General features: G+C 43.6%; 1 protein-coding gene across 1 annotated transcript in view; it reads left to right on the top strand.

The window, feature by feature from the left end:
• The first annotated feature begins 306 nt into the window (after window positions 1-306).
• Window positions 307-27,453, top strand: part of THSD7A (thrombospondin type 1 domain containing 7A) — a 251,866-nt gene continuing 224,719 nt past the window's right edge. Inside the window, exon 1 of the mRNA XM_066628571.1 lies at window positions 307-466. Coding sequence (XP_066484668.1) covers window positions 307-466 — 160 coding nt within the window. The remainder of the gene's footprint in view (window positions 467-27,453) is intronic.

Here is a 27,453-nt window from a genome sequence, read left to right as displayed (position 1 = left end):
CTCTCTCTCAGCTGATGGAAACTGCTGCTAACCACTGAATGGGAGAGAGTGGAGTAACAACCACAGCCGCAGCAGCCGAAACAGCGACTACATCGGCGGCGGCAGCAGCAGGACCGGCAGCAAGCAAGGGCTCTATTGTTCCCTGGTGTTAAACAGTTTTTCCTTTTCAACTGACATGCACAATAGCTGGGAAGTGATTTCCATTCTGTCCTCCCTGTGAAGAAATTCAGAAGGGGGAAAGCTCACTCACGCTAGGGTTATCCATTGTGCTGCAGGTTTTGACTGCGAAGCAGGCTTCTGGAAGGCATGGGGCTGAGAGTGAAGAACACAGCTTTGGTCGGTGGTCCAGGGGCTTCTGCTCTTCCAAGCAAGTGTATTGGAGTTCTGGTGGTTCTCCTCTTTGGAATCTGGGAAGCTAAAACGCAAAGTGAATTTGAAACTTCATCTGTGTATTTGTGGAAGACTGGTAAGTGAAGGAGGGAGGCATATTGTCACACTGCCTTTAGTCACATTGGATATTGGTGATTGATGTTCCGGTCTTAATACATGTCCCTTGGATTATTTTATTGGAGAATTTCAGTTTGCGCCATTTCATGACAGATGGCTTTCTGGGCTGTACTCTGATTATTTAACCTTTTTTGTTGTTTACTAATCGCTCTATACCGCACGTTAACAGAATGCATGCTAAGTGATTAAGAGGAGAGGGCAAAAAATAACAACAATGCATGAGAGTATGCTAAGAATGCAAAAAAAAAAAATCACAAAGATGCAATCCTGCATGCATTTCCATTTGAAAGACATTAAGAGATATAAGGTATGAGGAGTTGGGGTTGTTTAAATTTAGGTTTGCTGCATGGTATGTAGGATGAGTGAAAGCTAATGATGGATTAGGTGAAATAATCCAAGGGTTGCTAGATCTCATCACTGAAGACCCCATGGCAAATAGGCAGTATGGATTCAGTATCACACCAGACAGATTATTTTCCTGACTCTGACACTAAGGACTGATGTGTTTGATTTCAAAGGCTGTACGGTCGCTGCTGCATTTGTTCTCAACTTTTTCCAATAAAAATCAGTTTTCTGCATGTGAATTTACTGCACTGATCTACAGCTTTCCCTGATGGGTTAGTGATACTGGTGCATTTCTTAAAACACTGTCACATAACCTACTTCCTGTTTCAAAGAAACTTCAGCTTTTTTGAGAGCAATCCTTGGATTTCAAAGATCAATCAACTTGAAATGGGTCAGAAAGAAGCATCAACTCTTCAATAGTTTTAGGAATGAATCACCAATGAGATAGTGTTGTTATTTCTTATTAATATTCAGCAATACAAAAATGTATATTAATCGTTATGTGTTGGTGTGGGAAAGGCAAGGTTGCAAGAATTGGGTGTTTTTGCTGTTTAAAGAACACTCTTGGCTTTTTTCCAAAGAGACAGATCAATTTACAATTACACTGATATCCTGAATTTTTAAAGACTGTCTCTATCCAGCAGCTTGAGGAGGAGATTAAAGGGGAATGCAATTCAACTAGAAGGGAGGCTCACTTAATAAGACTAGAAGAAGAAAAAAATCTGAAAAGAGAAAACAGCCTATGCATTGAATATGCACATATATCTTTCATTGCCTTGATTCTGAAAGATCAGCATCTGTATCATGATAGTACTCCAAACCTATCAGTATCCTGGTGTTGTTTCTTCAGTTGATCTATGGGCAAATTCAGGAGATTGTCTATGAGCCATTTGAAGCCATTGGTCAGTTTAAAATTGCAGAAAGTACATAAAGACAATAGTGTAACTTTAGGGATACTTGCAAAACCATATGTTTAAACCTAAGTATTTTTAACAGAGCAGTGGTTCTTTGACCAAATTAACCCAAATGCAGTCTACAGAACATGCAATTCTACATCTTACCACCCCTGTCATCATTTACTGAATAATTCCTTTAATGTAATGACTGGTATTCAATTGATTACTAAAAAAGCATTATAGATTGGTGTTGCTGATAAATATATTTAACAATTCAGTGGTGGAATTTTATGATCACAAATGGCAGGGAAGTTTGAGAATAACTAACATTTAGCATGGAATAAATCCAGGGTGATCCATAGATACCTATGCTATAATGCAACTCCTTGTAGATAGTACGAAATCATGGCGGAGGAGGGGAGAAAAGGATAAATATTTAGCACGTGGCTGTAAATGACATCATTTAGCCTGCCACTTTGTGACTGATAGTTTGTGTATCTTTTTTTTTAAATAGTGGATCTTTTTACTCTTTTCTTTCTATGTTTCTTTTTTCCAAATAATTCATTCTATGTTGTCCTTCACAGTAAGCTTGTGGAAGATAGACCTGTTACAGCTGGTGCAAATAGCATCCAGGGCTTGTTTACTATTAGAGGAGAATAGATGCAACTGTGAAAGTTGGCCACCAGTATCTTGTTCAATGTGTAGGGAAAAATGCTACCTGATCTGTTTTTTTGTTTTTTCTTAGCTTGTTTCTGCTCATCTCTTAATGAGAACGTGCTGTACTTTGATGTCATTTCCAAAGACATTCAGAGCCTTCCCTAGTTGTATGACCTCCAGACGGTCAGTCCTGGCTAAGAAACAATGCTTTCCAGAATGAACGCTGTCAGATGCTCAAAGAACATCAGAGTCACTTAGAGAGAGGTTTAAAAATTGGCTTCTTGCTACTATCCTATCAATGATCAATAAAGCAAACCTCAGTGCTACCAAGCTTTCAAAACATTGCACTACTCTGTTCAGCCATCAGCCCTCTGTAGAAAGTATGGTATAGCAAGGAACATTAGAAATTAGCTAAATTCCTCAGTATGACTCTCTTGCATTTCCAGAAGATTTAAGAAGTAGGTTATCTCCTTCTCATTTGGCTAAGTGTATCTTCTGGTGTAGGGCAAAGGTTGAATGCATCTGTTGATTTTTTCTTCTTCTCTTTGTGACTATATCTTAACAGGGTAAATTTATATAGTATTTATATTTATATAGTATTGTCTTGGGCTAGATCTGTGAGAACCTTTTTTCTAACTCAAAGGTTGTTGAGCAACAGTTCATCAGTCTTGAATGAGTGAATAAGTATTGGGGTGTATTAAACATGAAACTGTAATCACAAACACAAATATTTCTTATAAAATGGGACTTATGTTCGGATAGACACATGTAGGATTGGGCTCTGTGTTACATTTCCACTTTGTTTGTAATATATTTGGTATTTGTTTTGCAGTTATAGCAAATTCACCCACAGCTGTTTCATTCTACTCTCTACAGCAAATGTTACTGGTATTATTATTGGTGAAGGCGAGACATTGGATAAAACAACAAATTGATGACCCTTAGTTCTTGCTAGAGGCCGTGACTCAGCAACTTTAAGTCATGGCTGGTGCTGGATGGCAAAGCAGTTTGCTAGTGAGAAAAACCAGCTGTTGCTTCATGGCAAATGAGAGAGAGGTTGAGGGTATTGGTACCCATTGGGAAGCAGTGGAGGTAGTTCATTTAGGACTGCTGCACAGAACTGCCAATGCATCCCACTTGGAAAATTCATGCTCAGTATCCATTGGAATGGCACTGTTCATGGGTTTATGTGAGTGGATCCCAGCTAGAGTACTGGGTGTCCTGCCACAATTTTGCTCCGTTAACATCTTGCTACCACCAGGTATGTTTTCGTCAGAAGCAAAGGATGGAGTGGGGAGATGTCTGGAGTGAGATAGGACAGTATTGTCCTTAGCTCAGAATGGGGCCAAGCTTAAATGATTTTAATTTGTAATGTGAGATCCTTGCCTTGTCATGAAAGGTCAGCAGGGGGTGTGTGTGTACTCTTCTCAGATGTTTCAAGGATACTCATGATGGGAATTTTTCATCTCTGTTTGCAAGTTGCATCAGCTGGTGTTTTCTAGCAGGAAAAGACTATCAGCTGACGTAGTGTAGTGAGATTGAGCTTCGAGCCAGGACTTCCCTGGTTTGAAGTCTGCACATACACAACTACCACATATGTATTCAATGGCTTCAGGAAAGCTGCTGCTTCCCAGCCATAGCTCAGTCGCTCCAGTATGAGATGGTATAGGATTGTTGTATGGTTTGCATCAAGATAACACCTATGAAACAACCTTGTACATATAACAAGATTATACAGACTCTTAAAAGGTGCGTATCCTATGGTGGGGGACGGGACGGGTAACCTGAAGGCAAACTGGAAGTAAGTAGAAAATGCTTGTAGTTACTGCCAAGTAAGCCCTCAGTCTGCCTATGGGTCTGCATACCTATTTTGGTGGTGTGTATCTAAGGAGGGAAAAGGGGCAGAGAGGTTTACAAAAGAGGGGAAAAGATCTCACAGGTGCCATTGCCCCTGGATCCACCCCTTCCCACTTCCTCCTCACCCCCAGTTTCTCCCTCTTCCCTTTCCAGAAACACACTGTTCCTCCTACTCCCTTCCCAGTCCCTCCCACCACCTGCTCACATTGCTGCCTTATGTGGTGTCCTGGTTGCTGGTGTACTTGTGCGGCCACCAGCAACTTTGCTGGCAGCTTTATTGCATGCCTCAGTGAGCCTGACATCACGCACCAGATCCAGGCACTTCTGCCTATTATCCTGATGCTTCTGTTGGCAGCGGCACAGCTAATGATCATGTAGCCCGGTGCCAAGCTCAAAATGCTGCCCAGGAAGTGATGTCACAACCAGAAGTGACGTCACACCCAGGCTTTTTAAAAGGTGAAAATTGGGAGGAACCCACCTCCTCCCCCCACAGTTCACCACCCACTTGCTCTGCTGCCTCTCCCAGTCAGTAGCATAGCTAAGGCATCTGTTTACAACCTGGGGTCAAAGAACATTTTTGTAGCCCCCACCCTCACATGACAAAATCAAATTTAATTAAGTAAATAAATAAAATGTTATTGGTTCCATGCTGTATCATATTAACATCTCATTGGCACTCAGAACAAACAGTCTCATAGGTGACTTTGGAGTTAAACAAATCCACATTTTGTTCCACAAGGCAGTTGTGTTTTCATTTTCTAATTAATTGGCCATAACTTTTGATAGAAAAGTTATTCCTGTGCAGTTTGTTTCATTGCATTCTGCATCAAATTACCTTTCCAATGATATATAACATGATGGTATTATTCATACATACCTAGATTTTCACAATTTTGATCACTAGTGTCAAGCTCAGCTTGTTGCCCCCTAAAGCTTGGTGCCTGGTACAACTGCTACCCCCTGCACCCCCTTAGCTATGCCACTGTCTGTTGGTTCTTCTGGCAGCTCCCGTCTGATAGGATTGGGCCCTGACAGGGCAATCCCATATATATGTACTCAGAAGGAAGACTCACTGTATTCAGTAGGGCTTACTCACAAGTAAAAGTGTATAAGATTATGCTGTTAATCCAGTTAAATAGTTTGAGGAAAATCATTTACAGTTCATGGACTGATGCTCACAACCTTTCTTCAGCCTTTTCTGAACTGCATTGACAGTTCTGGATTCTATAAGAGAAGGAACCAGATGCAGTGTTCAAAATTCAAAATTGGAATTGCAATAAAATTTGTAGAAATAGGACTCCAGGGATTGGTGATAATTACAGCACCAGCAATTGTATCAGCTGTTCCCTAAGCAACAAGGAGAGGAAGACAGGAAAGAAATTCAGGCAATCTGGGGTCCTTGGGTGTCAGTGAATGAGGGTTTAACTCCAGAAGCTTAGGACAATGGAAACAAAGAGTGACACATGTGTGTGACATTCTGGAGGCAGGGTTTTTGCTGAGGGGGGTGGCAGGGGCCAGCTGTGAGTTTGTCGAAGTGTGCAGCTGTTGCTCCACTCCTAGACCAGTCCATGTTATGCTCCTTTGTGTTACCTCTTTAGATAAATATCTAACACTGTTGGGGGGGGGGAATGCATAAATATCCCAATTCTTGAACTGAAATCAGATGGAGCTGTAATCAATGTTCTAAGCAAATGCCTGGAAAAACTTGAGCCTTTGTGAACCATTAGTTTGATTTGTCGCAAAGGCTCAGATGTGCCCAGAGAAGGCAGAACTTTTGTAAGCATCAACCGCTTGCAGAGTTTGAATGAAACATAATCTTTGCGTGTGGTTGATTTGCTCACAAAGATTCAAACTTTGTGAGCGCATTAATTTGAGCAAACAAGCTGTTCAGTATTTTGAACTACGCTGGTGGAATATTTGCAATATCTCTAAACACTGGGCCTTCACCCCTTCACACACCAAGGAGGAACCACTTCATTTTAGTATGTTCCCCCTCGCCCCTCCATGCAGTTGTTCTGCTTGGGAACATGGGAAGATGCCCTTTGCTGAGTCAGACCACTGTTCATCTAATAATAATAATAATAATAATAATAATAATAATAATAATAATAATAATAACTTTATTTTTATCCCGCCTTTCTCCCCAAAGGGACTCAAGGTGGCTTACAACATATTAAAAACATAATTTAAAAACAAATAAAAACATATTAACACATCATAAAAAACAGCAGTCAGAGTAAAAAACAGGTAAAAAGAGCATAGAGCAGCAGCAAGTCATAAAAGAATCAGGCCTGTAAAAAATATTAAAAGATGTTAAAAAGATGTTAAAAGACCGAGAACTCAGAAGGCCTGTTTAAACAGAAGGGTCTTCAGGCCTCGCCGAAAGGTCTCAAGAGAGGGAGCCATTCTTAAGTCAGGGGGAAGGGAGTTCCATAGCGTTGGTGCGACTACTGAGAAGGCCCTATTTCTTGCAGCCACCCCACGTACCTCCCTAGGCGGTGGCACTTGTAAAAAAGGCCTTCTCTGATGACCTAAGAGGATGAGCCGGATTGTACGGGAGCAGGCGATCTCTAAGATATCCTGGTCCAGAGCAGTATAGGGCTTTAAAGGTCAATACCAGCACCTTGAATTGGGCCCGGAAACGAATGGGCAGCCAATGCAGCCGCTGGAGAAGCGGACTGACAGAGTCGAACTGCCTACCTCCAGTAACCACACGGGCCGCTGCATTCTGCACTAGTTGCAGTTTCCAAACCGTCTTCAAGGGCAGCCCCACATAGAGCGCGTTACAGTAATCTAATCTCGATGTCACAGAGGCATGGATCACCGTGGCCAGGTCTGCACGATCCAAGTACGGCCGCAGCTGGTGCACCAGCTGAAGCTGAGCGAAGGCCCCCCTAGCCACAGCTGCCACCTGGGAATCCAGGAGCAGCTGCGAGTCCAGGTGGACCCCCAAGCTGCGGACCTGCTCCTTCAGAGGGAGTGCAACCCCATTCAGCGCAAGCCGATAGTCCAGCACCTGCATTGAGAATTTCCGAACCAGGAGAGCCTCTGTCTTATCCGGATTTAATTTCAGCTTGTTAGCCCCCATCCAGATCCTCACTGCCTCCAGATAGCGCTCCAGGCCCTCAACCGCCACCCTGGAGTCTGGAGGAAAGGAGAGATAGAGCTGGGTGTCATCGGCATATTGATGGCACCCCACTCCAAACCCCCGGATGACCTCTCCCAGCGGTTTCATGTAGATGTTAAATAGCATGGGGGACAGAATTGAGCCCTGTGGCACCCCGCATCTCAAGGGCCAGAGTGTCGAACAGGCATCCCCCAGCACCACCATCTGGGACCGACCCTCCAAGTAAGAGCGGAACCACCGCAAAACAGTGCCACCAGCTCCCAACTTGGCCAATCGGCCCAGAAGGATACCATGGTCGATGGTATCGAAAGCCGCTGAGAGGTCCAGCAGGACCAACAGGGACGCACTCCCCCTGTCCAGTCCCCGGCGTAGGTCATCCACCAAGGCGACCAAGGCGGTTTCCGTCCCAAAGCCCGGCCTGAAGCCAGATTGAAAAGGATCCAGATAATCCGCTTCATCCAAGACCCTCTGGAGTTGGGGCGCCACCACCCGCTCAATTACCTTGCCCAGAAACGGGATGTTGGAGACTGGCCGGTAGTTATCCAACACAGTGGAATCCAGGGAGGGCTTCTTCAGGAGGGGGCGAACCACTGCCCGTTTCAAAGCGAGTGGTAACGTCCCCTCCATCAAGGAAGAGTTGACCACCCTCCCTGTCCACTCAGCCAGCCCACCCCGGGCAGCTCTTATCAACCAAGCTGGGCAAGGGTCGAGCAGGCAGGCAGATGGCCTCACACTCCAAAGGAGTCTGTCCGCATTCTCAGGCTGTACAAGCTGAAAAGAATCCCACAACACTGGACAAGCAGTTGCCAAGGGGACATCGTCAGACACTGTCAATGTGGCATCCAAGTTGTGACGAATACGATTGATTTTGTCTGCAAAATGTTGCGCAAATACGTCACAGCGGCTGACCGTGTATTCCTCCTGGTCTACTGGGGGGGCCTGATGGAGGAGGCCCCGCACCACACGGAACAGCTCTGCTGGACGGTTGTCAGCAGACGCAATGGTAGCAGAGAAGAACGATCTCTTCGCTGCTACCACCGCCACGGAATAGGCTCTGTAATGGGCTGTACTCCGTGTCCGATCGGATTCATCCCGAGTTTTCTGCCACCGTCACTCTAGACGCCTGCCCTGCTGCTTCATCATTCGCAGCTCCTCAGTGAACCAAGGAGCTGCTCCGAGTCTGCGACGTGGCAGAGGTCGCTCCGGAGCAATCTCATCCACTGCCCTGGTCATTTCCCCATTCCAGAGGTCAACCAGGGCCTCAGATGAGACGCCAGTCTTGGCAGTGGGGAAATCCCCCAGAGCCCTCAGGAAACCTTCAGGATCCATTAGCCTCCGGGGGCGGACCATAGAAAACGGTCCCCCGCCTCTGCGGAGGTAGGAAGTCGCAACAAGCCTAAACCTTACCAGGAAATAACCTTACCAGGAAGTATCTAGCTCAGCATTCTCTACACATGTAGACTATAAATGGGTAGGTAGCAACTCTCTAGGCTTTCAAACATTGGTTTTTCCCAGCTGTACCTAGAGATTCTGTGAATTCAACTGGGGACTTGCAGCATGGAGTGGACCATGGGCTTCCTCTTGGAGGCAACCAGAAGCAAACTGGAAGTTGCTTCCTCTTGCATCCTGGACACCTTCTGGACACCTTCTGAGGTGCTCATATGAGTTGCTTATATCTGCAGATGTCGAGCACAAGGGTAAGGAGGACCCACTGTACTATAGGGTTCCTGGGGACAAGTACCTAATTTTTTAAAAAATTTGTTATGAGACTTAGGGGGCAATCCTAACCAGGTCTACTCAGAGGTAACTCCTATTTTGTTGAATGGGGCTTACTCTCAGGAAAGTGTGGTTAGGATTGCAGCCTCAGTCCCAGTTGCACCACCAATGGCATGATATTTTCACCAGATCTGAGAAGTGTTAAATTCTAAGTGGCAGCTTCCTTGGCCATAGTGCTCGAGTCATTGGAGGTATATTATCCTTTCATAATGTTTTTAATGGATGCAGTGTAGTTCTTCCTCCAGGCATGTCTCTGGATGTCACGTTGTGGGGAAGTGACATATCAAAATTGTTGCTCCTTCATTCTCCTCCACGAGTAGTCTTATTGCGGTGATATTTCTATAACACAGCAGCTACAAGGCATTGGGCTTAAGCAGCAGAATAGCAGGATAAGTTGTTAGCCATAAGGAAAAGTCCAGGGTGCTGGAGGAATTGGATGTGAACTTGCAAAAAGATTCAAAATGACTTGACATTTTTGAAATGAAAAGGATAGCTAGTGCTGGGAGATTAGCCAGTATTTAAGTGATTTGTTTCCAAAACCTAAAGCTGCCACTTAAAAGCACACCAGTCTGCAGTGTAGTCATTCCTGCCAAAAAGTGGTTGCCTTTTACTGCAGGGGTGGTTGCAGTAGAAGATTATGTTTAAATACTTAGTCCATTTGCTAATATTTGAAAATTTCAAATCTATTTCCTATCATTAGTCCATGATCTAGAAGTCCCCATTGTGTTTACCTCCAACAAAGAAAAAGCTAATGAAGTTGGTTCAAGCCCCTTGTGTTTCTGTACCATAACAAACAATATATGTGAGCTCAGTCCTTACCTGCCGATGTGACGTTTGTGCCTCCTTGTGAGCTGGGTAGGCCAGTGCAAGGATGTGTGCTGGCCTCCTGGCGCTGGTTCCCCTTCAGAGGTAAGTTTGCGGAGTGTGGTGGGAGGGTGGGATGGAGGCATTTTTTGGGTGGGGGAAGGCAAACCAGTGGGCAGACCGGGCCTGAGAGGGGTGTGGTACTGGCCTCTGCAACTTAGGCCAGATCCTAACCCCTGTCCTGATTGGCCTTACATGGGCCTCTTGGATATGCATCAGCAAATTTGCTGGATCTGAGTAGCCCCAGGGGGTGACTGGTGTGTGACAAGGGGTAAGGTGATAAATATTCCCTTATTCCAAGTTGCACCACAGCCACCTCCTCGCCTGTGCTGGATGCAGGATTTGGCTGTCCAAATAAATAAAATTATTTGTAATTAATGTAATGTGGTTCCCCCCCCCCTTCTCTCCATTTCTCTCTTTCTTGCCTGTAGATTCAAGTTTTCAGTTGTGCCAGGTCACCTTTGGCAACAGGATTAATCTTTGTTGATAAAGCTTTACTTTCCCAATGATCACTGTCAGCCTTGAGAGGCTGGAGGCCTCATTGTTGAACTGAGAGGAGGAATTGCAATCTCTGGGGAAAGGAGTCTGTCTCCACTGCCAAATAGTTTCCGAAACACTGTAGAGAGGAAAGTAGGAGACTGCAAGTTACAATAAGTGGATGGATTGTATTTTCCCACCATAGAGGGAACCTGCTGAGAAAACTTGGTTAAAATGTAAAATATTGCTTTAGAAAACTAAACTCTTTTCTTGCAAACATCTGGTCTTGAAATTGAATTATCTTCTAGGAAACTTTTTTTTTTTTCCAAATCTTTGCAACCAGTAGTAGTATTTAAGAAACAAGAGAGATATGTCTGTTGATCTCTCTATTGCTGATTTTTATGCTACTGGAGATGGTTGTCTGTTACTGCTTTTCTTTACCTTTGGAGCACCTGTTTTATATGGGGTTTTCTTTGTTAGCTGTATTTTTGTAAACTGCTTTGGGTAAACTTTTTTTTATAGAAAAGCAGTTTATGAATGAATGAATGAATGAATGATTGGGACAGTTACTGGGCTGGTGAATCATTTCCAGTCTTCCAGGGATCCAAAGTGGTCCTGTTGGCAGATGTGTTCACATTTTTTCCTTTCATTGAAGTTGATTATTAGTTGCAGCCTGCAACCAAAGATGGATATAATGTCAAATTCTATAAGGCAGTGTTTCTCAAACTGTGGGTCAGGACCCACTAGGTGGGTCGCGAGCCAATCTCAGGTGGATCCCCCTTCATTTCAATACTTTATTTTTAATATATTAGACTTGATGCTACCATGGTATGTGACTGCATTTGGGGAAATGTTACACTTGCATTTTTAACAAACTACTATGTATATGCTTTTAGCAAGGATAGTAAATGGGACTTACTCCTGGGTAAATGTGGGTAGGATTGCAACCTAGAATTGTTAAAACTCTTCCTGCTTGATGATGTCACTTCTGGTCATGACATCACATCCTGTGGGTTCTGACAGATTTTCATTCTAAAAAGTAGGGCCCGGTGCTATATGTGTGGGAATCACTGCTGTAAGGCAAATAATTTCCAAATTGTGTTGGCGATGCATGGGGATGCGATGGGAGAGTTGCTAGAGTTTAGAATGATGCATGATTAGGCTGTTTGAAGGTGGGCAAATTCAGAGCAGTAAATCATGCAGAGATTCAGTCGGCAGCCTCCTTGCTGGGTGAGTTCATTAAGTTCACTCTTGTGGAGCATTGTTTGGGAATTACTAAGCTTGAGCTAGACCAAAGCATGTCATGTCTCAATATTAGGTAAAAGCATGTAAGAATAAAATGCTCTTGAAAAGTAACAAATCATCATCCATTTGTTACATCCATCGTAACAAATCATCTATTGTGGTTTTGTCTCATATGATTTTGAGTATTCCAAATGTGAAAATTGTTGGCTTCCAAGAAGCAAGTGCAACACATAGTTATCATCAATTTCAGTGCAGAATAGAAAATTGTCTGGGTCCGTTGATGTTTTCTCCTGCTCGCAACTGTCATTTCATAACAATGCACTCCTACGTGCCGCACTCATGTGCCGCTGATTGAGCTAGAGGCATTTACTGCCAGGAGCAGAACTCTGCTTTACTCCTCCTCACCTTTTGCTTCATTAGTTTTTGTTAGTCAGCTGACACAGTGAGCAGCGATGAGCTGTCAGTAATAGGTCTGATGGCTCCTTGAGAGTTGCTGGTATAATTGCAGAAGAAAAGCTGTAAGGAAAGTGACATCTCGGCATGCTTCAAGAGGGAAAGTTCGGTGCTTGGAATGGGAGAGTCATAGAATTAGCCTTGGAAGTTGGAATACATTAAGAAATAAAAACAGTAACTTGTGGTTAATTATACTGTCTCTGAAAATTATACATGCAGTCAGTGAAATTACCATGCATGGCATGTCCATGTGTTAAAGTATTTTATTATTGTTTATTTTTTAAACTTTTATGCTGCTTTTTCATAAGCGGCATTGCATTTTTCAGTAAAACTATTAGAAATCACAATATCGTGAAATTGTTCAAGAGCAGTATAGAAACACATCCCTCAATATCAAACAAAATTAAATACACCGGGGTACAATAATTCAAAGGAGGTCCCACCTAAGTGGAACAGTCCGCTAAAATGTGAACTGTCAGGAGAGGGAAATCTTAACAAATCCCTCAAAAGTGGGATTTTTTTATTGGTTTGTGATTAATTTTTTCCTTGCTGATGTTGTTTCCTTGGTTCAAATCTCGCCTCTGCCAGGGACTCATTAGGTAGCCTTAGTCAAGTCACTCCCTCCCAGCCTCAGTCGTCCTCATCTGCGATATGGGGATAATAGTACTTACTTACCTTACAGGGTTATTGTAAGGATTGCATCAAGAATAATGCCTGTGAAATGCTTTGTACACTTTGAAAATGCAATACAGGGGGCCCCCCATATTCGCAGATTGGATCCACATGCTCCACACACACCCCCTCCAGAGGTGAGGGTGTTCCCTGGTATCAACATGTTCAGTTAACTGTGGGGGTTCTGGAACAGAACCCCCGCAGATATCAGGACATGCCTGTATAGAGACTAAGTATTATTATTTATTTTATGTTTACTTTTTCCCAGATAGTTTCAACTATTGTTGGCTGTTTTGGGTTTGTCTTCAGCAAAGATACAGGGGGTCCCCCGTGTCCGTGATTTCAGTTAACTGCAGATGTGAGAGGGTCCCCTGCACCCTCTAAAGGGTGTTCAGAGGGTCTTCTGGGTCCCAGAGTGGCTGTGAGCATTCCCTTTCGTCCTCTGTGGGCTCAGAATGATGATTAATAATAATAAAATAATAATACAGGTATTTATATACCGCCTTTCTTGGTCTTTATTCAAGACTTTATTCAAGGCGGTTTACATAGGCAGGCTAATTTAAATCCCCGGAGGGATTTTTACAATTGAAAGAAGGCTCTGTCTTTCAAGAGCCACAACAAATTCAGATGTTTCGTTCTGATCTGGCCTCCATTCTGGCCTCCATCCTCCCACGCTCAGAGCAGATGGAAATAGCTCAGCTCAGCTTGTCAACTGCTTCAAGGTCGCACAGTGCCGGTGGCCTTGAACTGGTGACCTTCGGATGTTATCTTCAGGCAAATGGAGGCTCTACCCTCTAGACCAGACCTCCTGCTCATTTTTCATTAGGAGTGAAAAATATCACTTCCAGTTTTACTGAAAAACCAGAAGTGTCTTTTTATACCGAAAACCTGGAAGTGACCTTTTTTGCTTACCTACAGTCAACTCCAGAGTCCTGGGGGTTCTATGGAGCTCTCCACAAGACTCTCTGAACCTCCTAACATCTAAAAATTTAAAAAGGCACTTCTGGTTTCACAACGAAACCTGGAAGTGGATGTTTTTTTGTTATTTTTTGATGTTAGGAGGTGTGAGGAGGCTTGCGGAGGGCTCCCTGGACCCCCCAGGACTGGCACTGCATTGTACTGCGCCTTACTCCCTCCCCTGCACACACCTATCTCGGGTCTCAAACTCACGAGGAGTTTGACAACCAGGGAACTACTGTTCTGTCCGTGCAAGTTCCTTTATGGCAGCATGGAAGGCATGATGTTGCACATTTATGGGCCACTGTTATAGATGGGCAGTTGCAACATCTCATGCAACAACAGTTGCAGAGGCCTTCATCAGCCTTGGTAAGTTGGTGGTGGAGGTCTATCATGGGTGGGGAGGTACAGGGGAGGGGGAGTTCGGGAGTAAGGAGGAGGAGGGCAGAGGGTACGCTCTGGAATCTTTTCCCTTCTTTCTCAGGCTGTCCAGTCCCTTTTCTGTCCCTGGACATTCTCCAGCAAAATGGCTAGTCTATGTCTAAAGAGACCTATAGGCAGTTGGGCAACCTATCAGGGGGTAAGCAAGCAATATTTGTACTTACTGCCTACTGGCTGTCTGATCACCCTGCCACCATTGGCTACAGCGTGTGTTCCCCCAGTGTGGCTGCATTGGTTCCAATGGTGGGGAAAGGATTGGACATTATGTGAGTAAATTGAATTTGAGATCCAAATCCCCAATTCCTTCTCCTGCTGTGTGTAGTCTATATTGCTCTTCCCTTGAACCACCAGTTGAGACAATTAATTGTTGTTGGCAACCTTCAGTCTTGAAAGACTATGGTATCGTGCTCTGAATGGTGGTTCTGGCACAGTCTAGTGTGGCTGAAAAGGCCGATTTGGGAGTGACAGTCCCTTCCACACTGGGAGCAAGTGCAGTCTGTCCCTGGTCTGTCTCCCTGGCTATGGGCCTTCCTTCTTTGCCTCTTTGCCTCAGTCTGTTGGCAAACTGTCTCTTCAAACTGGGAAAGGCCATGCTGCACAGCCTGCCTCCAAGCAAAACGCTCAGAGGCCAAGGTTTCCCATCTGTTGAGGTTCATTCCTAAGGCTTTCAGATCCCTTTTGCAGATATCCTTGTATCGCAGCTGTGGTCTACCCGTAGGGCACTTTCCTTGCACAAGTTCTCCGTAGAGGAGATCCTTTGTGATCCGACCATCGCCCATTCTCACGACATGACCAAGCCAATGCAGGCGTCTCTGTTTCAGCACTGTATACACTCTGGGGATTCCAGCTTGTTCCAGGACTGTGTTGTTTGGAACTTTGTCTTGCCAGGTGATACTGAGGATGCGTCGGAGGCAGTGCATGTGGAAAAAGCGCTCAGCTTCTTCTCCTGTTGTGAGTGAAGAGTCCATGACTCACTGCAGTACAGAAGTGTACTCAAGATGCAAGCTCTGTAGACCTGGGACTACATACCTGGATCTTGGTATGTTCCGTCAGCTTCTTGTTGGACCAGACTCTCTTTGTGAGTCTGGAAAATGTGGTAGCTGCTTTACCGATGCGTTTGTTTAGCTCGGTATCCAGAGAAAGAGTGTCGGAGATCGTTGAGCCAAGGTACACAAAGTCATGGACAACCTCTAGCTCATGCACAGAGATTGTAATGCAGGGAAGTGAGTCCACATCCTGAACCATGACTTGTGTTTTCTTCAGGCTGATTGTCAGCCCAAAGTCTTGGCAGGCCTTGCTAAAACAGTTCACGAGCTGCCGGAGATCTTTGGCAGAGTGGGCGGTGACAGCTGCATTGTCGGCAAAGAGGAAGTCACAAAGACATTTCAGCTGGACTTTGGACTTTGCTCTCAGTCTGGAGATGTTAAGAACATAAGAACATCCCCACTGGATCAGGCCATAGGCCCATCTAGTCCAGCTTCCTGTATCTCACAGCGGCCCACCAAATGCCCCAGGGAGCACTCCAGATAACAAGAGACCTCATCCTGGTGCCCTCCCTTGCATCTGGCATTCTGACATAACCCATTTCTAAAATCTAAAATGTTGAAGAGCTTTCTGTCTGATCTGGTCCGGAGATAGATGCCTTCTGTTGCAGTTCCAAAGGCCTGCTTCAGCAGGACAGCGAAGAAAATTCCAAACAAGGTCAGCGCGATAACACAGCCCTGCTGCACCCCGCTTCGGATGTCAAAGGGGTCTGATGTGGGGCCATTAAAGACTGCAGTGCCCTTCATGTCCTCATGGAATTTGTCCTCCTCGCCTGACCCCTCCCTCGTCCATGTCCCACAACCCTCTCCTCCCTCTGCTTTCTCTATCCAGACAGTTCATATATATTGTTGTATTTCCATAGCACCACACAAATTCCAAAGAGGCATTAAGGATAATATATATGTAATGCGGTCAAGAAGATAAACTGTAGGTGTTAAAGTGTAAGTGCTGTGAAGAGTGATGAAATCTGGAGCAAGTCAAAAGTTATTGAGTCATTTCTAGGAAATAGTTGCCAAACTGCTTTTTAATGTTGCTGCATCAGTTTCAAAGCTGTGATGCAAAAAAGCCTACTGTACTTGTCCAATCAGAGCTATCTGGACAGGTCACAGGTCCATAGATTCCACAGATTGAATTCAATGAATGGCACAGAGTCAATGAGAAGTAACCAGAAGCCCATTTACCTAACTAAACTGAGATAGAAATTTAGATGTTTTGCAGGTCTCAAAATATTATTAATTACTTGCCTTCAGGCACAGGTTGCAAACCAAATTTGCTTACATGCCCAAGCTATTGCTACAGGAACAAAAAGTGCAGCATTTTTTTTCCCCCTTGATCTACCGTAAAAGGCTAGCCAGCAACTGCAGCTTTCCCTGGTGCTGTGCCAGGTTGATGAAGCAGTTAGTGGCTGCTGACACCATCCGCTGCCCCCAAAATAATATTTCAGTGAATATATTGTTTGACACTATCAATGCAAGGATGCCACAATCTAGGCTTCAAAGTAGGACGGTCTAAGAAATGACTGAACTGACTGAACCGTAACCGAAATGAATGAACTTCAACATTATGCACTTGAGAAATAAGCATTTGATCTTCCTCTGTACTGCAAGCAGGCCTGTGCCTTTTTTTTCACTGCTTGTAACTGAAATGTCAGGTTACCTGAGATGTTTCCTGCAATACCTTTGTACTGGCAGAATTATCTTCTCTAAACTTCAGTCATAGATGCCAAATAAAAGTAGATATGGTTTAATCTCATATACTTTGAGACGGGCTCCTTTATACACGAAAGAAAATGTATAGTACAAATAACTCTGATTTACTCTATCTCAGCTTGCACAGTTTTTAGTTCCCACGTATAAAATTTATCTAAGCATTATTATTTTTTATATGTTAGATACATTTAAAAAAGGAATGCCAAGGTAGCAGCTGTGTGGTTGACCCCTTCAACTGAAGACATACATTTTCAATCATTGCTGTGACAAAAATTGTTTATGTTGAATTTTTAATGTTTCTTATACAATTCAGTGGCACTGATTCCAATGATACTTGGGCAGCCCAATCCAGACGGACCTTAGTGCCAGCGCTGTAGCCCCAGCACTGGTGCTGGGTATAGCAAACATGCCATAAAGCACATTTGCTCCACCCTGTGAGTAAATAGCACTGGAGGGAGGCCTGCATCGTCCCATTGATGCTGCAGGCAAAGCCCTGGCCACCGGTGGAGTGCAGGTAAGCACTGAGCGGTGCGAGACATGTGGAGGATGGGAAGGAGGTGTTTCTGGGTGGGGAGAGGGTGGAACCAGGGAGGGACAAGCTCAGGAGGGGGTGTGGGACTAGCGGAGGCCTCCTCCACTGAATCCTATTGGAAGTCCTACATGGGGCTTCTCAAGTCTGTGCCAGTGAAATAGCTAGTGCAGACTTGAGAAGCCCCATTGAGCAGGCTGAATTTTTACTCGGGGTAAGGGACAAATGTCCCCTTTCGGCAAGGGGACCTCCAGCCCTCTCAGCGCCAGCACAGGATCCAGTGGTAGGCATTTGGAGCTGCTGCTACTGTGGTGGATAGGATTGGGCCCTTAGTTTTATTGGAATCTTCAAAACTTTTGTTTTGCTTCATTCAGCCTAGTTCAACACTGGTTGGTGTTGCATCCTGAGAATTGCATATGCAACACTTTCTTCATAAATGGAGCCAGGGGAAAATGCATGTGCTCATTATTCTTGAACTTTTTAATTCCACTTTTATAATTGTATTCTATAGATTTTATTTTAATTTTATTTATAGAATTTGTATCCCGCCTTTCTATTCCAACAAAAGGGCACTCAAGGCAGCTAGATCCATCATCAAACTCATTGGAAGCATTTGTATTGATCTGTGATACAGAAAAATGCAAAGATGTTTCAGAAAGTTTTGACAGCTTTCGGCACACAGCATTTGCTACTTTGCAAGACACTCTGGCAGATAGGCTGCTACTCATTCTCCTACTATAGCCTTTGGTAATATCCCAAAGGTAGAGGAGAGGAAATTATGGTCAGCTGGATCCCAGATATGGTTATTCATGCAGATTCATTAGCAACCACTCCAGACAGAATAATTGATTACTAAGTTGATTTAAGTCAGCGAGTTTCACATTTTGATCTGCAGCTGTCTCCTTTTATAAGTACATTTTGTTTATTTGTGTATTAAAAGTATGGAATTAAGAAGATGGGCATAAAACAGATGAAAGCCAAACTGCTTAAAATTCCTCACATTTATTAAATCCCTCCCTTTTCTTGTCCCCAATGCACTATCCATATTCATTGCCATGAATGACATTTTCTGGCTTCTTGGTCGTCGTCCCCCCAAATGTTGTCATTGATGGTTGCTAGTTGTTGAAGCGCTTATTTGACAAGCTACTCAACATAAGTTCTGAAGTTACAGCTGTGTTAAATGTATTTATTCAGATTATTTATTCAGGGGCGTGGTTATGTAGCATAGTCTTACAATTTCTATATGTTTAAATAGTATAGTTAGTTAGTTAACCTTTATTGGCATTATAAATATTACAGCAGACAACTGACAACAAAGTGGAACAATACAACCGTTATCCACTAGACTAATTCAGGAAAACTAAATAGAGAAAAAAGAAATAGGGTCTAGAAAGAAAAGGAGCCAGAAGGGACAACCTTATCCTTTCAGTAAAACAGGTGTTAGATGGGAAAAGGTAACTACAAAAATTTTAAAGAAGATTTTATAGAACTAAAGTCCGGCGTTTTTTGTAATATATAGACCAGGAAACTAGCCACTGAATACGTCAAGGGAGCAATAGAGTCTTCCAACAACTGGGGAAGGGGAGATACCTGAGGGGGGAAATTAGAAATCCAGGATTCTAAATAAATCCTACGATGGGAGTCATGAGAGGGACAAAAAAGCAAAATATGTAAAAGAGTATCCGGGGTCTCCCCACAGAATAAACATAATCGTTTCTCGCGAGGAACTCGCATGAAACGACCATAATGAACAGCTGAGGGAAATATGTTGAGTCTAGCGAGCATGAAGGCTCTCTTCAGTCTAGGATTAGTGAGGTGAAAAAAATAATTTGAAGTGGCAACAGCAAATTGAGGAAAAAGACCTAGGGAGAGGGGGGAACAGGTCAAATTAAGAGAATTTTTTAAAGTATTGAATTCAGCTAGGAAAAGGTGGTCTTTGATAATTTTATAAGCTTGAAATAAGTTTAGATCAGCAAGTGATTCTACTGATATGTTAATGGAGTGGAGTTTAGTTTCCACTATTTTAAACCAAATAAAGATATACGTGTCACTCATTAATTCTGTAATTAAAGAGTCAGGGGAAGGAGATAAATGAATCCTTAACCAAAACTTAAAAGTAAAAAGCCAGGCATAAGTGGAGGGAAGGTGTAAACCAAGTTCTAAAAGAATAGTGGGCAACCGTATGAGATTAGGAATACCTAATATCTTTCTAAAAAAGGAAGAAGCAATATGATCCAAATCCTTAGAAACTGCCTGTATCCATATCGGGATACCGTATAATAAATGAGAAATAATTTTTGCTTTAAAAATTTGAATCGCTGCTGGGATGTATTGGTTTCCTGCATTAAAATAAAAATTTGTTATAGCCAAAAGATGGGTAGTTGTTGAAGAAATAACTGACTTTTTATGTTGAATCCATGATAAATTATAGTGAAAATGTAAACCTAGATATTTAAAAGATTTAACTTGAGTGTAAGATTGGGAATTGATTGACCATTTAGAAGGAGCCCAGGAGCGGGAAAAAACCATAATTTTTGTTTTGTTGGCATTAATTACAAGATCATTTGAATGACAATAAACTTGAAATTTGGAAATGAGCTCACGAAGACCGGATTTTGTGAGAGAGAGAAGTACTGTATCGGCGTAAAGAAGAATCGGAATTGGCTTTTTATTTATTACAGGAAAGGAATGAGAGGTGGTGGTTAAGCTGGCAGGAAGATCGGCAATGAATAAATTAAAAAGAAGAGGGGCAAGGATGCAACCTTGCCTCACTCCTTTATTGATAGGAAAACTAGAAGAGAGAATATTGGTAAAAGGAAGACGGATTTGACATTTATTATGGGAATGAAGTTGCTGTAACAAAAACAGAAGCCTCTGGTCAATGCCCCAGTTGAATAACTTTTTCCATAAAAGGGCTCTATTTATCGAGTCAAAAGCACCTTGTAGGTCGATAAAGGCTACATATAGATTTGATTTATGATGTATGGAATATTTCTGGGCTAGAAAAGAAAGTGCAAAGGCATGATCCAGAGTAGAAACACCCTGGCGAAAACCTGATTGTTCGACTCCTGGAAGGTTTTTCAAACGAATTTAAATAGTATATTTTTCATAATTATGCATATCTTATAGGGATAAAAGTCTCCCTTCTACTGAAGGAAACCTCTTGCTGACACTGAGATTCACAATTTACACATATTGCAATGAAAACAGAGTGAGCTATAATGAGCTTCACTGCGTATTGAAGAAGGGTGAAAAAGATTCTTTCGAATGGGATGTGAGCATTTAGAAAAGGAATAAGTTACCAGCTAAGGTTTTTCAAATCTCAGTAGACCCTCTGAAGAAGTTTGACCTAGATAGATAAGTTTATTTATTCAAACTACTTTATACCGCAAAAGAATGCTCGTACACCAACTTACACAAAATATAAAATCAGGAAGACTGCCAGAAACTAATGAGAATATTTCTGTTAAATGGGTCACCTTGTGTATCTGACACTTGGTTAAATTATGCTTCACTTTTTTATACTGGTTATGTGCTTTGAATATAGCAATTGGACAGTATGAATTTTAAGGACAAGATAGACGAGGCTCTCTGAAGATAAGAAAATGAGTTCAGTATGAAAGCTTTTTGGAGAGTGCTTTCTGTTAAGCTTTTTTTCATTTTGTATGCCATGCAAAGCAACTGCTGCTTTTAATGAAATAATAATGCAGTTCGTTAATCCGAAGAACTTCTGCAAGTAGCTATGTCTCCCACAGAATTCTGGGTATTAGTTTGAACATAATTGGTTGGATGTCAGTAATAAAATGCACACTAATGAAAAAAGAAATATTTGAACCATGATACTTCCATTTTCATGATATACAGTTTAATAAAGCTGCATAATTTACTTTCTGTTTTGTCTTTGTTCTGCATATAAGGTCTGCCTTTAGTCTTTAGCATTAGTATCTTATAACAATACCACTTTCTGAATGTGATTTTATTACTGTCTGCAGATTTTCGTTTCAGTAATGTTTGTGCTAATTGCATTTCTTGATTTCTCTTGCTCACAGCCCCACCTATTAATCCTTGTCCTGACCCCGTTTTTTTTTGTCTAACCTTTCACTTGACTTTTCCCCATCACATTTTAACATTTCCAAATCTTTCTGTAGAGTTTTCATTTGCCGCTGTGTTATTTTGCTAACAGTCCCTGGCTTCAGAGCCTAATCCTATCCAATTTTCCAGTGCTGGTGCAGGTGTGCCAATAGGGCATGTGCTGTATCCTGTGGTGGTGAGGGAGTCACAGAGGCATCCTCAAGGTATGTTCCCTTATCTCGGGACTGCTTTGCAACCACACCAGTGCTGGAAAGTTGGATAGGATTGGGTCCATGATTGGATAGGATTGGGTCCTCTCTTTTTTTAAAGATATTATGTCAGGCACATGTTAAAGATCAGAGAATCCTCGCAAAATGATTGCTTTACAATGAGGCAGTGTGACTTGAGTGCTTGGACAACACCTTCTTTTCTCTTACCTTTGCAATCATAGTTGACTTAGGGCCCAATCCTATCCAACTTTCCAGCACCAGTGCAGCCACAATGCAGCTCCGAGGTAAGGGAACAAATGTTCCCGTACCTTGTGAGGAGGTCTCTGTGACTGCCTCCTCACCACAGTAGATGCAGTGCACATCTCACTGGCACAGTTGCACCGGCACTGGAAAATTGGATAGGATTTGGCCCTTAGTTGAGTGCAATGAACTCCAGTTTCCAATGTGTGAAACAATTATGAATTGTGTGTTGAGAATTTTGCTGAGAGTGATTCATTGGCCCAGTTTAAAGTACTGCTTTGATTTTTTTAAAAATGTAAATCATTGCCTTCAGCGGATGAATTAGAAGACCCAATTGTTATACTTCTAGTTTACTTTCCGAGGTGAACTGCAGCCAGTGGGGTTTTCTTGCTCAGTTGCATTCTCCCCCACCCCCTTGTTTCATTTTAAAACACTGCTAGTACACCCTTTCTTTCCTCTGTAGGGAGAAGCTTTCTATCTTTGTCTCTTTCTTCAGTTCTCTCCTGGGGCTGCAGAGCTTTGACAGTACAAAGAGCCCACCAAATTAGAACAGTTTGGTGGACCAGACCCTTCTGCAGTTAGGAAATTGGGTCTTTACACTATTCACTTTCCTTTCTTTCTGATTACACTGGCTCCTTTTCTTGTGGGTCTTCTTTTGATTATAGTGTCACCGTGAAATTGTTGCCTTGAGCTGCAAAAAAACGATGTTTGAAACACAGACTCTTAAAAGGGACCGAGTCAGTGCTGCTCATTAGGAAGAGAATTCATTAAAAAGAAATCATATTTCCTTATAATTCTAGTCAAGTATGATTTTGAATGTTAGGTAGTATTTTACTTGAAACTCATATAGGGTGATGTCAACCCTAAATTCTAAACTGAGTCATATCACTTTGGTTTCACTGGAGATATTGGAACAAATATTGGTATTGTTTTAGTGGCTGATTTTAAGCATATACCTTGTTTTGCTACCTTTATTTTTTGATAGTTCCATGAAAATCCACGTTGAATACTTCATTGTGGATAAACTTTTGGCATGGATTTGCATGTGCAGCAAAACTCTTGGAAACAGAGCTATAAAGAACTCATTTTAAAGCAGCAGTTCTCAAACTCTGAGGGAGTTTGAGCCCCACTGTAAGTTCTTGCAGGGGAGGGGGGAGAAAGCGAAGTGATTGCCAGAATCACGTTGCTTTGGAGGGGCGCAGGGGCTTGCTTCCACTTGCCAGAGCCTGCAGCAGGCTTCTGGGAGTGCAGGGAATCCTGCACCAGCCTCTGCAGAGCTCCCCAACATGCAGAGAATGTAACAATAATGATCGTGACCCACCTCTGGTTTCGCGATTGCAAACCAGAAGTGGATTGCGATTGTTATTTTGAGTGTCTCTGCATGCTGGGAAGCCCTGCAGAGGCTGGTGTGGAGCTTCCCACACACTTGGGAGTTTGCTGCAGGCTCTGGTAAGTAGAAGCAATCCCCTGTGCCCCTCCAAAGCAATGCGATTCCGCAATCGCATTGCTGCCTCCCCCCCCCGCCCCTTAAGGGGGCAGAGGCCAAGGGTCTTTGGCTGGGGCATTACGATGCTACAGTTTGAGAACCACTGTTTTAAGGTGTTATTTTTGATGTTGCAAATCGAGAAAGGTTATAGGTAGCACTGAACTGGACCTTTGTGTGTATGTATTTTTGTTTGAACTTTGCATGTTTTATGAGAGAGAACTTTATGTAGAGCAGCTATTCAGATGGCATGAAGATTTAGAATGTTTCTTGCTTTTTATCCAAGTCCTGGACACTAATCGCAACTTTCACTACTCACAGCAAATGCTCCCAAAGGTTGCTTTTTAAGGCTCCCGGAAACTGCGCAGCCTATAACAATCTTTTGTCTGTTGTTTTTGTGTAACTATAGTGAAAATAGAAGGGAACCTGCACTGAATTCACTTTCATCTTGCTAGGAACAGTGAAAGGAAAGATTATTGGAAAAGGCACAACTCTTGGAGCTTGTGATGAATTGTTGAAGCATTTTTTTGCTTTTTATTGGGCTTTCTAATGTGGATTTCTTTGGTATATATTGTCTTAAACAATTGTCCTCAAATGTACTTAAAAAAACAAAAAAACAATGAAAGCCAAAGTCTTGGCATGAGCTCCTTTTGGATAATTAAATTTTTCAGAACTATTATCTACTAAGGCTAATATGACCAAAAGAAAGAGAAAGGGATTCAAAGCACATCCTATACACATCTACTTGGAGGTAAGTGCCCTTGTGTCCAATGAGGCTTACTCCCAGGAAAGTGTGTACTGGATTGCAGCCTCAGACCCAGAAAATAACATTACTGTAAGCTTAGCTAAAGCATATGAACTTAAACATTGCTGAACGTTTTTCATAAATCTTTCTCAATTGGGTGACAAGAAGTCTTTTGCAATCAGGCGTGCACCATGCACACTTCCTCTGTGTGCAGAAGCAGCCCTTGTGCAAGAACCCCTTCCAAGCGCGGGACGCTCCTTCTGTTTACAGAGAAAGCTTTTGTTTGCACTGTAAGCTTCCAATAGTGGAAATGCTAGTTAGGATGCCTCCCATTTCTTTTTTTTTTAATTTGACCCTATACTTCACTGGAACCAGTCTAATTTGCCACGTAATTTTAATTATGTATAATTAACTAGGGTGATACTCATGCTGTGCTATGTTATTTAACTAAGTACATGATGTGGTTGACCTCCCCTTGCCTTACCTTGGTGTGGTAGGAGTAGAAGCTCACTGCAGAGACTGTCTTCTTGAGGGGCAGCTTGGTCTCGGGGTCACGCTGAGGCAGGGCAATGGAGTACAAAACAGGAGTGGGTACTGCAGGGTATTGTATGACTAGTGGATCTTGCTGATGCGCCGCAGTGTGTTGTCATGGCTCTTCAGCATGATGTTCGACTCGCTAACGAACAGTTGTGAGAGCTACCTCTTTTGCTTTTGGTGCATTGAAGTGACCTCCATCAGTGTTAGTGGGCTTTCTGTCAGCTTGGATGACAACTCTGAAGTTCTTACAGGTTGGAGATACCTTGTCCAGGGTGGTCTTCAGGTGATTTATGTAGCTGTTGGTGTTGAGTGGCATCATCTGCGGTTGTTTGACCAATCCCTGTTTGATATCAGGGAAGTTGCTGCACCTCAAGCACATTTCCCTTTCATTGCTGCCCATGAAATAGATTTGCAGGAATTGGGCTTCCTGTTGAGGTGGTGGCAGCAGACATCCTACTAAGTGATATACCTGCCCCTTTGAAGGTCAGTATGAACTTTGTAGGTCGGTATGAAGCCGTCTCGTAGGTGGCCCTGAGTGATGTCACGCTGGAATAGCCATTGTATTTCCAAACATGGTCCATGAAGTGGACGTCCTCAGGGTGGCTGCCCATTACTAGGCTGTAGAAAGGCTCAGGCAGAGGTTCAAAGGGTGGGAACTCCACCTTGCCAGCGCTGCAGCATATGCCGGGGGCCTCCTCCTTCCACTTGAGGGCATTGCAGTATTGGCACTTGAGGCTCATGGTACCCAGAGCTACCGTGCTTTCTGCCTTATAAGCCACGTCAGGATCCTATGCCATGCCTGGTTGAGCCTTGACTTTCCATGGACTGCTTTGCTCATTTCGAGACTGTACCACTCTGGACCTTGGGGTAATTTTGTTGGTCCTTGGCCACCGCAGCACGGTGCACCACAGCACGGTATACCACTCTGCGTATATTTTCTTGCCATATCCTTCAGTTGCTTCCTCCTTTTAGCGTCAGGGTATCTAGCACATCATTTTACAGAAGCCTTCTTGGGGATAGAAAGAGATGATGGCTGTGAGAGGTGTGAGGCACAGTCGGGCTGAGGGAAGGGTGGTGTGGTGCACACTTCTTCAAATTCTCATGACAGGTATGCATTGAAATGGCCCCTAGAAAGGTCCTGTGTAAAGCATAGCCTCCTCATGGGGTGACCTTCAGCACTGAGACTCTTATAGAGCTCCCCATTGTGGTATACCTCAAAGACTAACTCAAACCATAAGTAAAGGTTGGGGCATATGAGCAAGGTACTCAGCGGAGCTGGTGTAGTTGTCTCCCTCATTTTTGTGGGACACGATGAAGAACTCCTCCCTGTTGTCCACCATGTGCCTCACCGTGAGCTCACGCACCTTCCTAGCCAGTAGCTGAGTGTCATACATGAAATATGAGAGGGGCCAGAAGAGGCAGGCTCCATCTTCTGTGATGGGGACAGTAGTGTGTGGCACTATCTCCCCATTGACATTTAAATACTTAATTGCCATGCTGACATCATCACGCTGTACAAGAACAAAGGCGACAGGTGTGACTACAACAACTACCACGGCATCTCTCTCCTTAGTATTGTAGGAAAGCTGTTTGCCCGAGTTGCACTAAAGAGGCTGCAGGTACTTGCAGAGAGCGTCTATCCAGAATCGCAGTGCGGATTCCGAGCCAACAGGTCCACCACTGATATGGTATTCTCCCTTAGACAACTGCAGGAGAAATGCAGGGAACGACAGCCACTCTTTATAGCCTTCATCGATCTCACGAAGGCTTTCAACCTGGTCAGCAGGGACGGCCTCTTCAAGATTCTCCCCAAGATCGGATGTCCACCCAGGCTCCTCAGCATCATTAGGTCTTTCCACAAGGACATGAAGGGCACTGTTGTCTTTGATGGCTCCACATCAGACCCTTTTGACATCCGAAGCGGGGTGAAGCAGGGCTGTGTTCTTGCGCCGACCTTGTTTGGGATTTTCTTTGCTGTCCTGCTGAAGCATGCCTTTGGAACCGCAACAGAAGGCATCTATCTCCGGACCAGATCAGACAGAAAGCTCTTCAACCTCTCCAGACTGAGAGCAAAGTCCAAAGTCCAGCTGAAATGTCTGTGTGACTTCCTCTTTGCCGACGATGGAGCTGTCACTACCCACTCTACCAAAGATCTCCAGCAGCTCATGAATCTTTTTAGCAAGGCCTGCCAAGATTTTGGACTGACGATCAGCCTGAAGAAAACTCAAGTCATGGCGCTGCTGAAACAGAGACGCCTGCGTTGGCTCGGTCATGTCGTGAGAATGGATGATGGCCGGATCCCAAAGGATCTCCTCTATGGAGAACTCGTGCAGGGAAAGCGCCCTACAGGTAGACCACAGCTGCGATACAAGGACATCTGCAAGAGGCCTTAGGAGTGGACCTCAACAGGTGGGAAACCCTGGCCTCTGAGCGGCCCGCTTGGAGGCAGGCTGTGCAGCATGGCCTCTTCCAGTTTGAAGAGACAGTTTGCCAACAGACTGAGGCAAAGAGGCAAAGAAGGAAGGCCCATAGCCAGGGAGACAGACCAGGGACAGACTGCACTTGCTCCCAGTGTGGAAGGGATTGTCACT

This window comes from Tiliqua scincoides, chromosome 5 (assembly GCF_035046505.1).
Source record: "Tiliqua scincoides isolate rTilSci1 chromosome 5, rTilSci1.hap2, whole genome shotgun sequence".
Classification (NCBI taxonomy): domain Eukaryota; kingdom Metazoa; phylum Chordata; class Lepidosauria; order Squamata; family Scincidae; genus Tiliqua; species Tiliqua scincoides.
The sequence above is the reverse complement of the archived record's forward strand: the minus strand, read 5'-3'. Positions and strand labels throughout refer to the sequence as shown.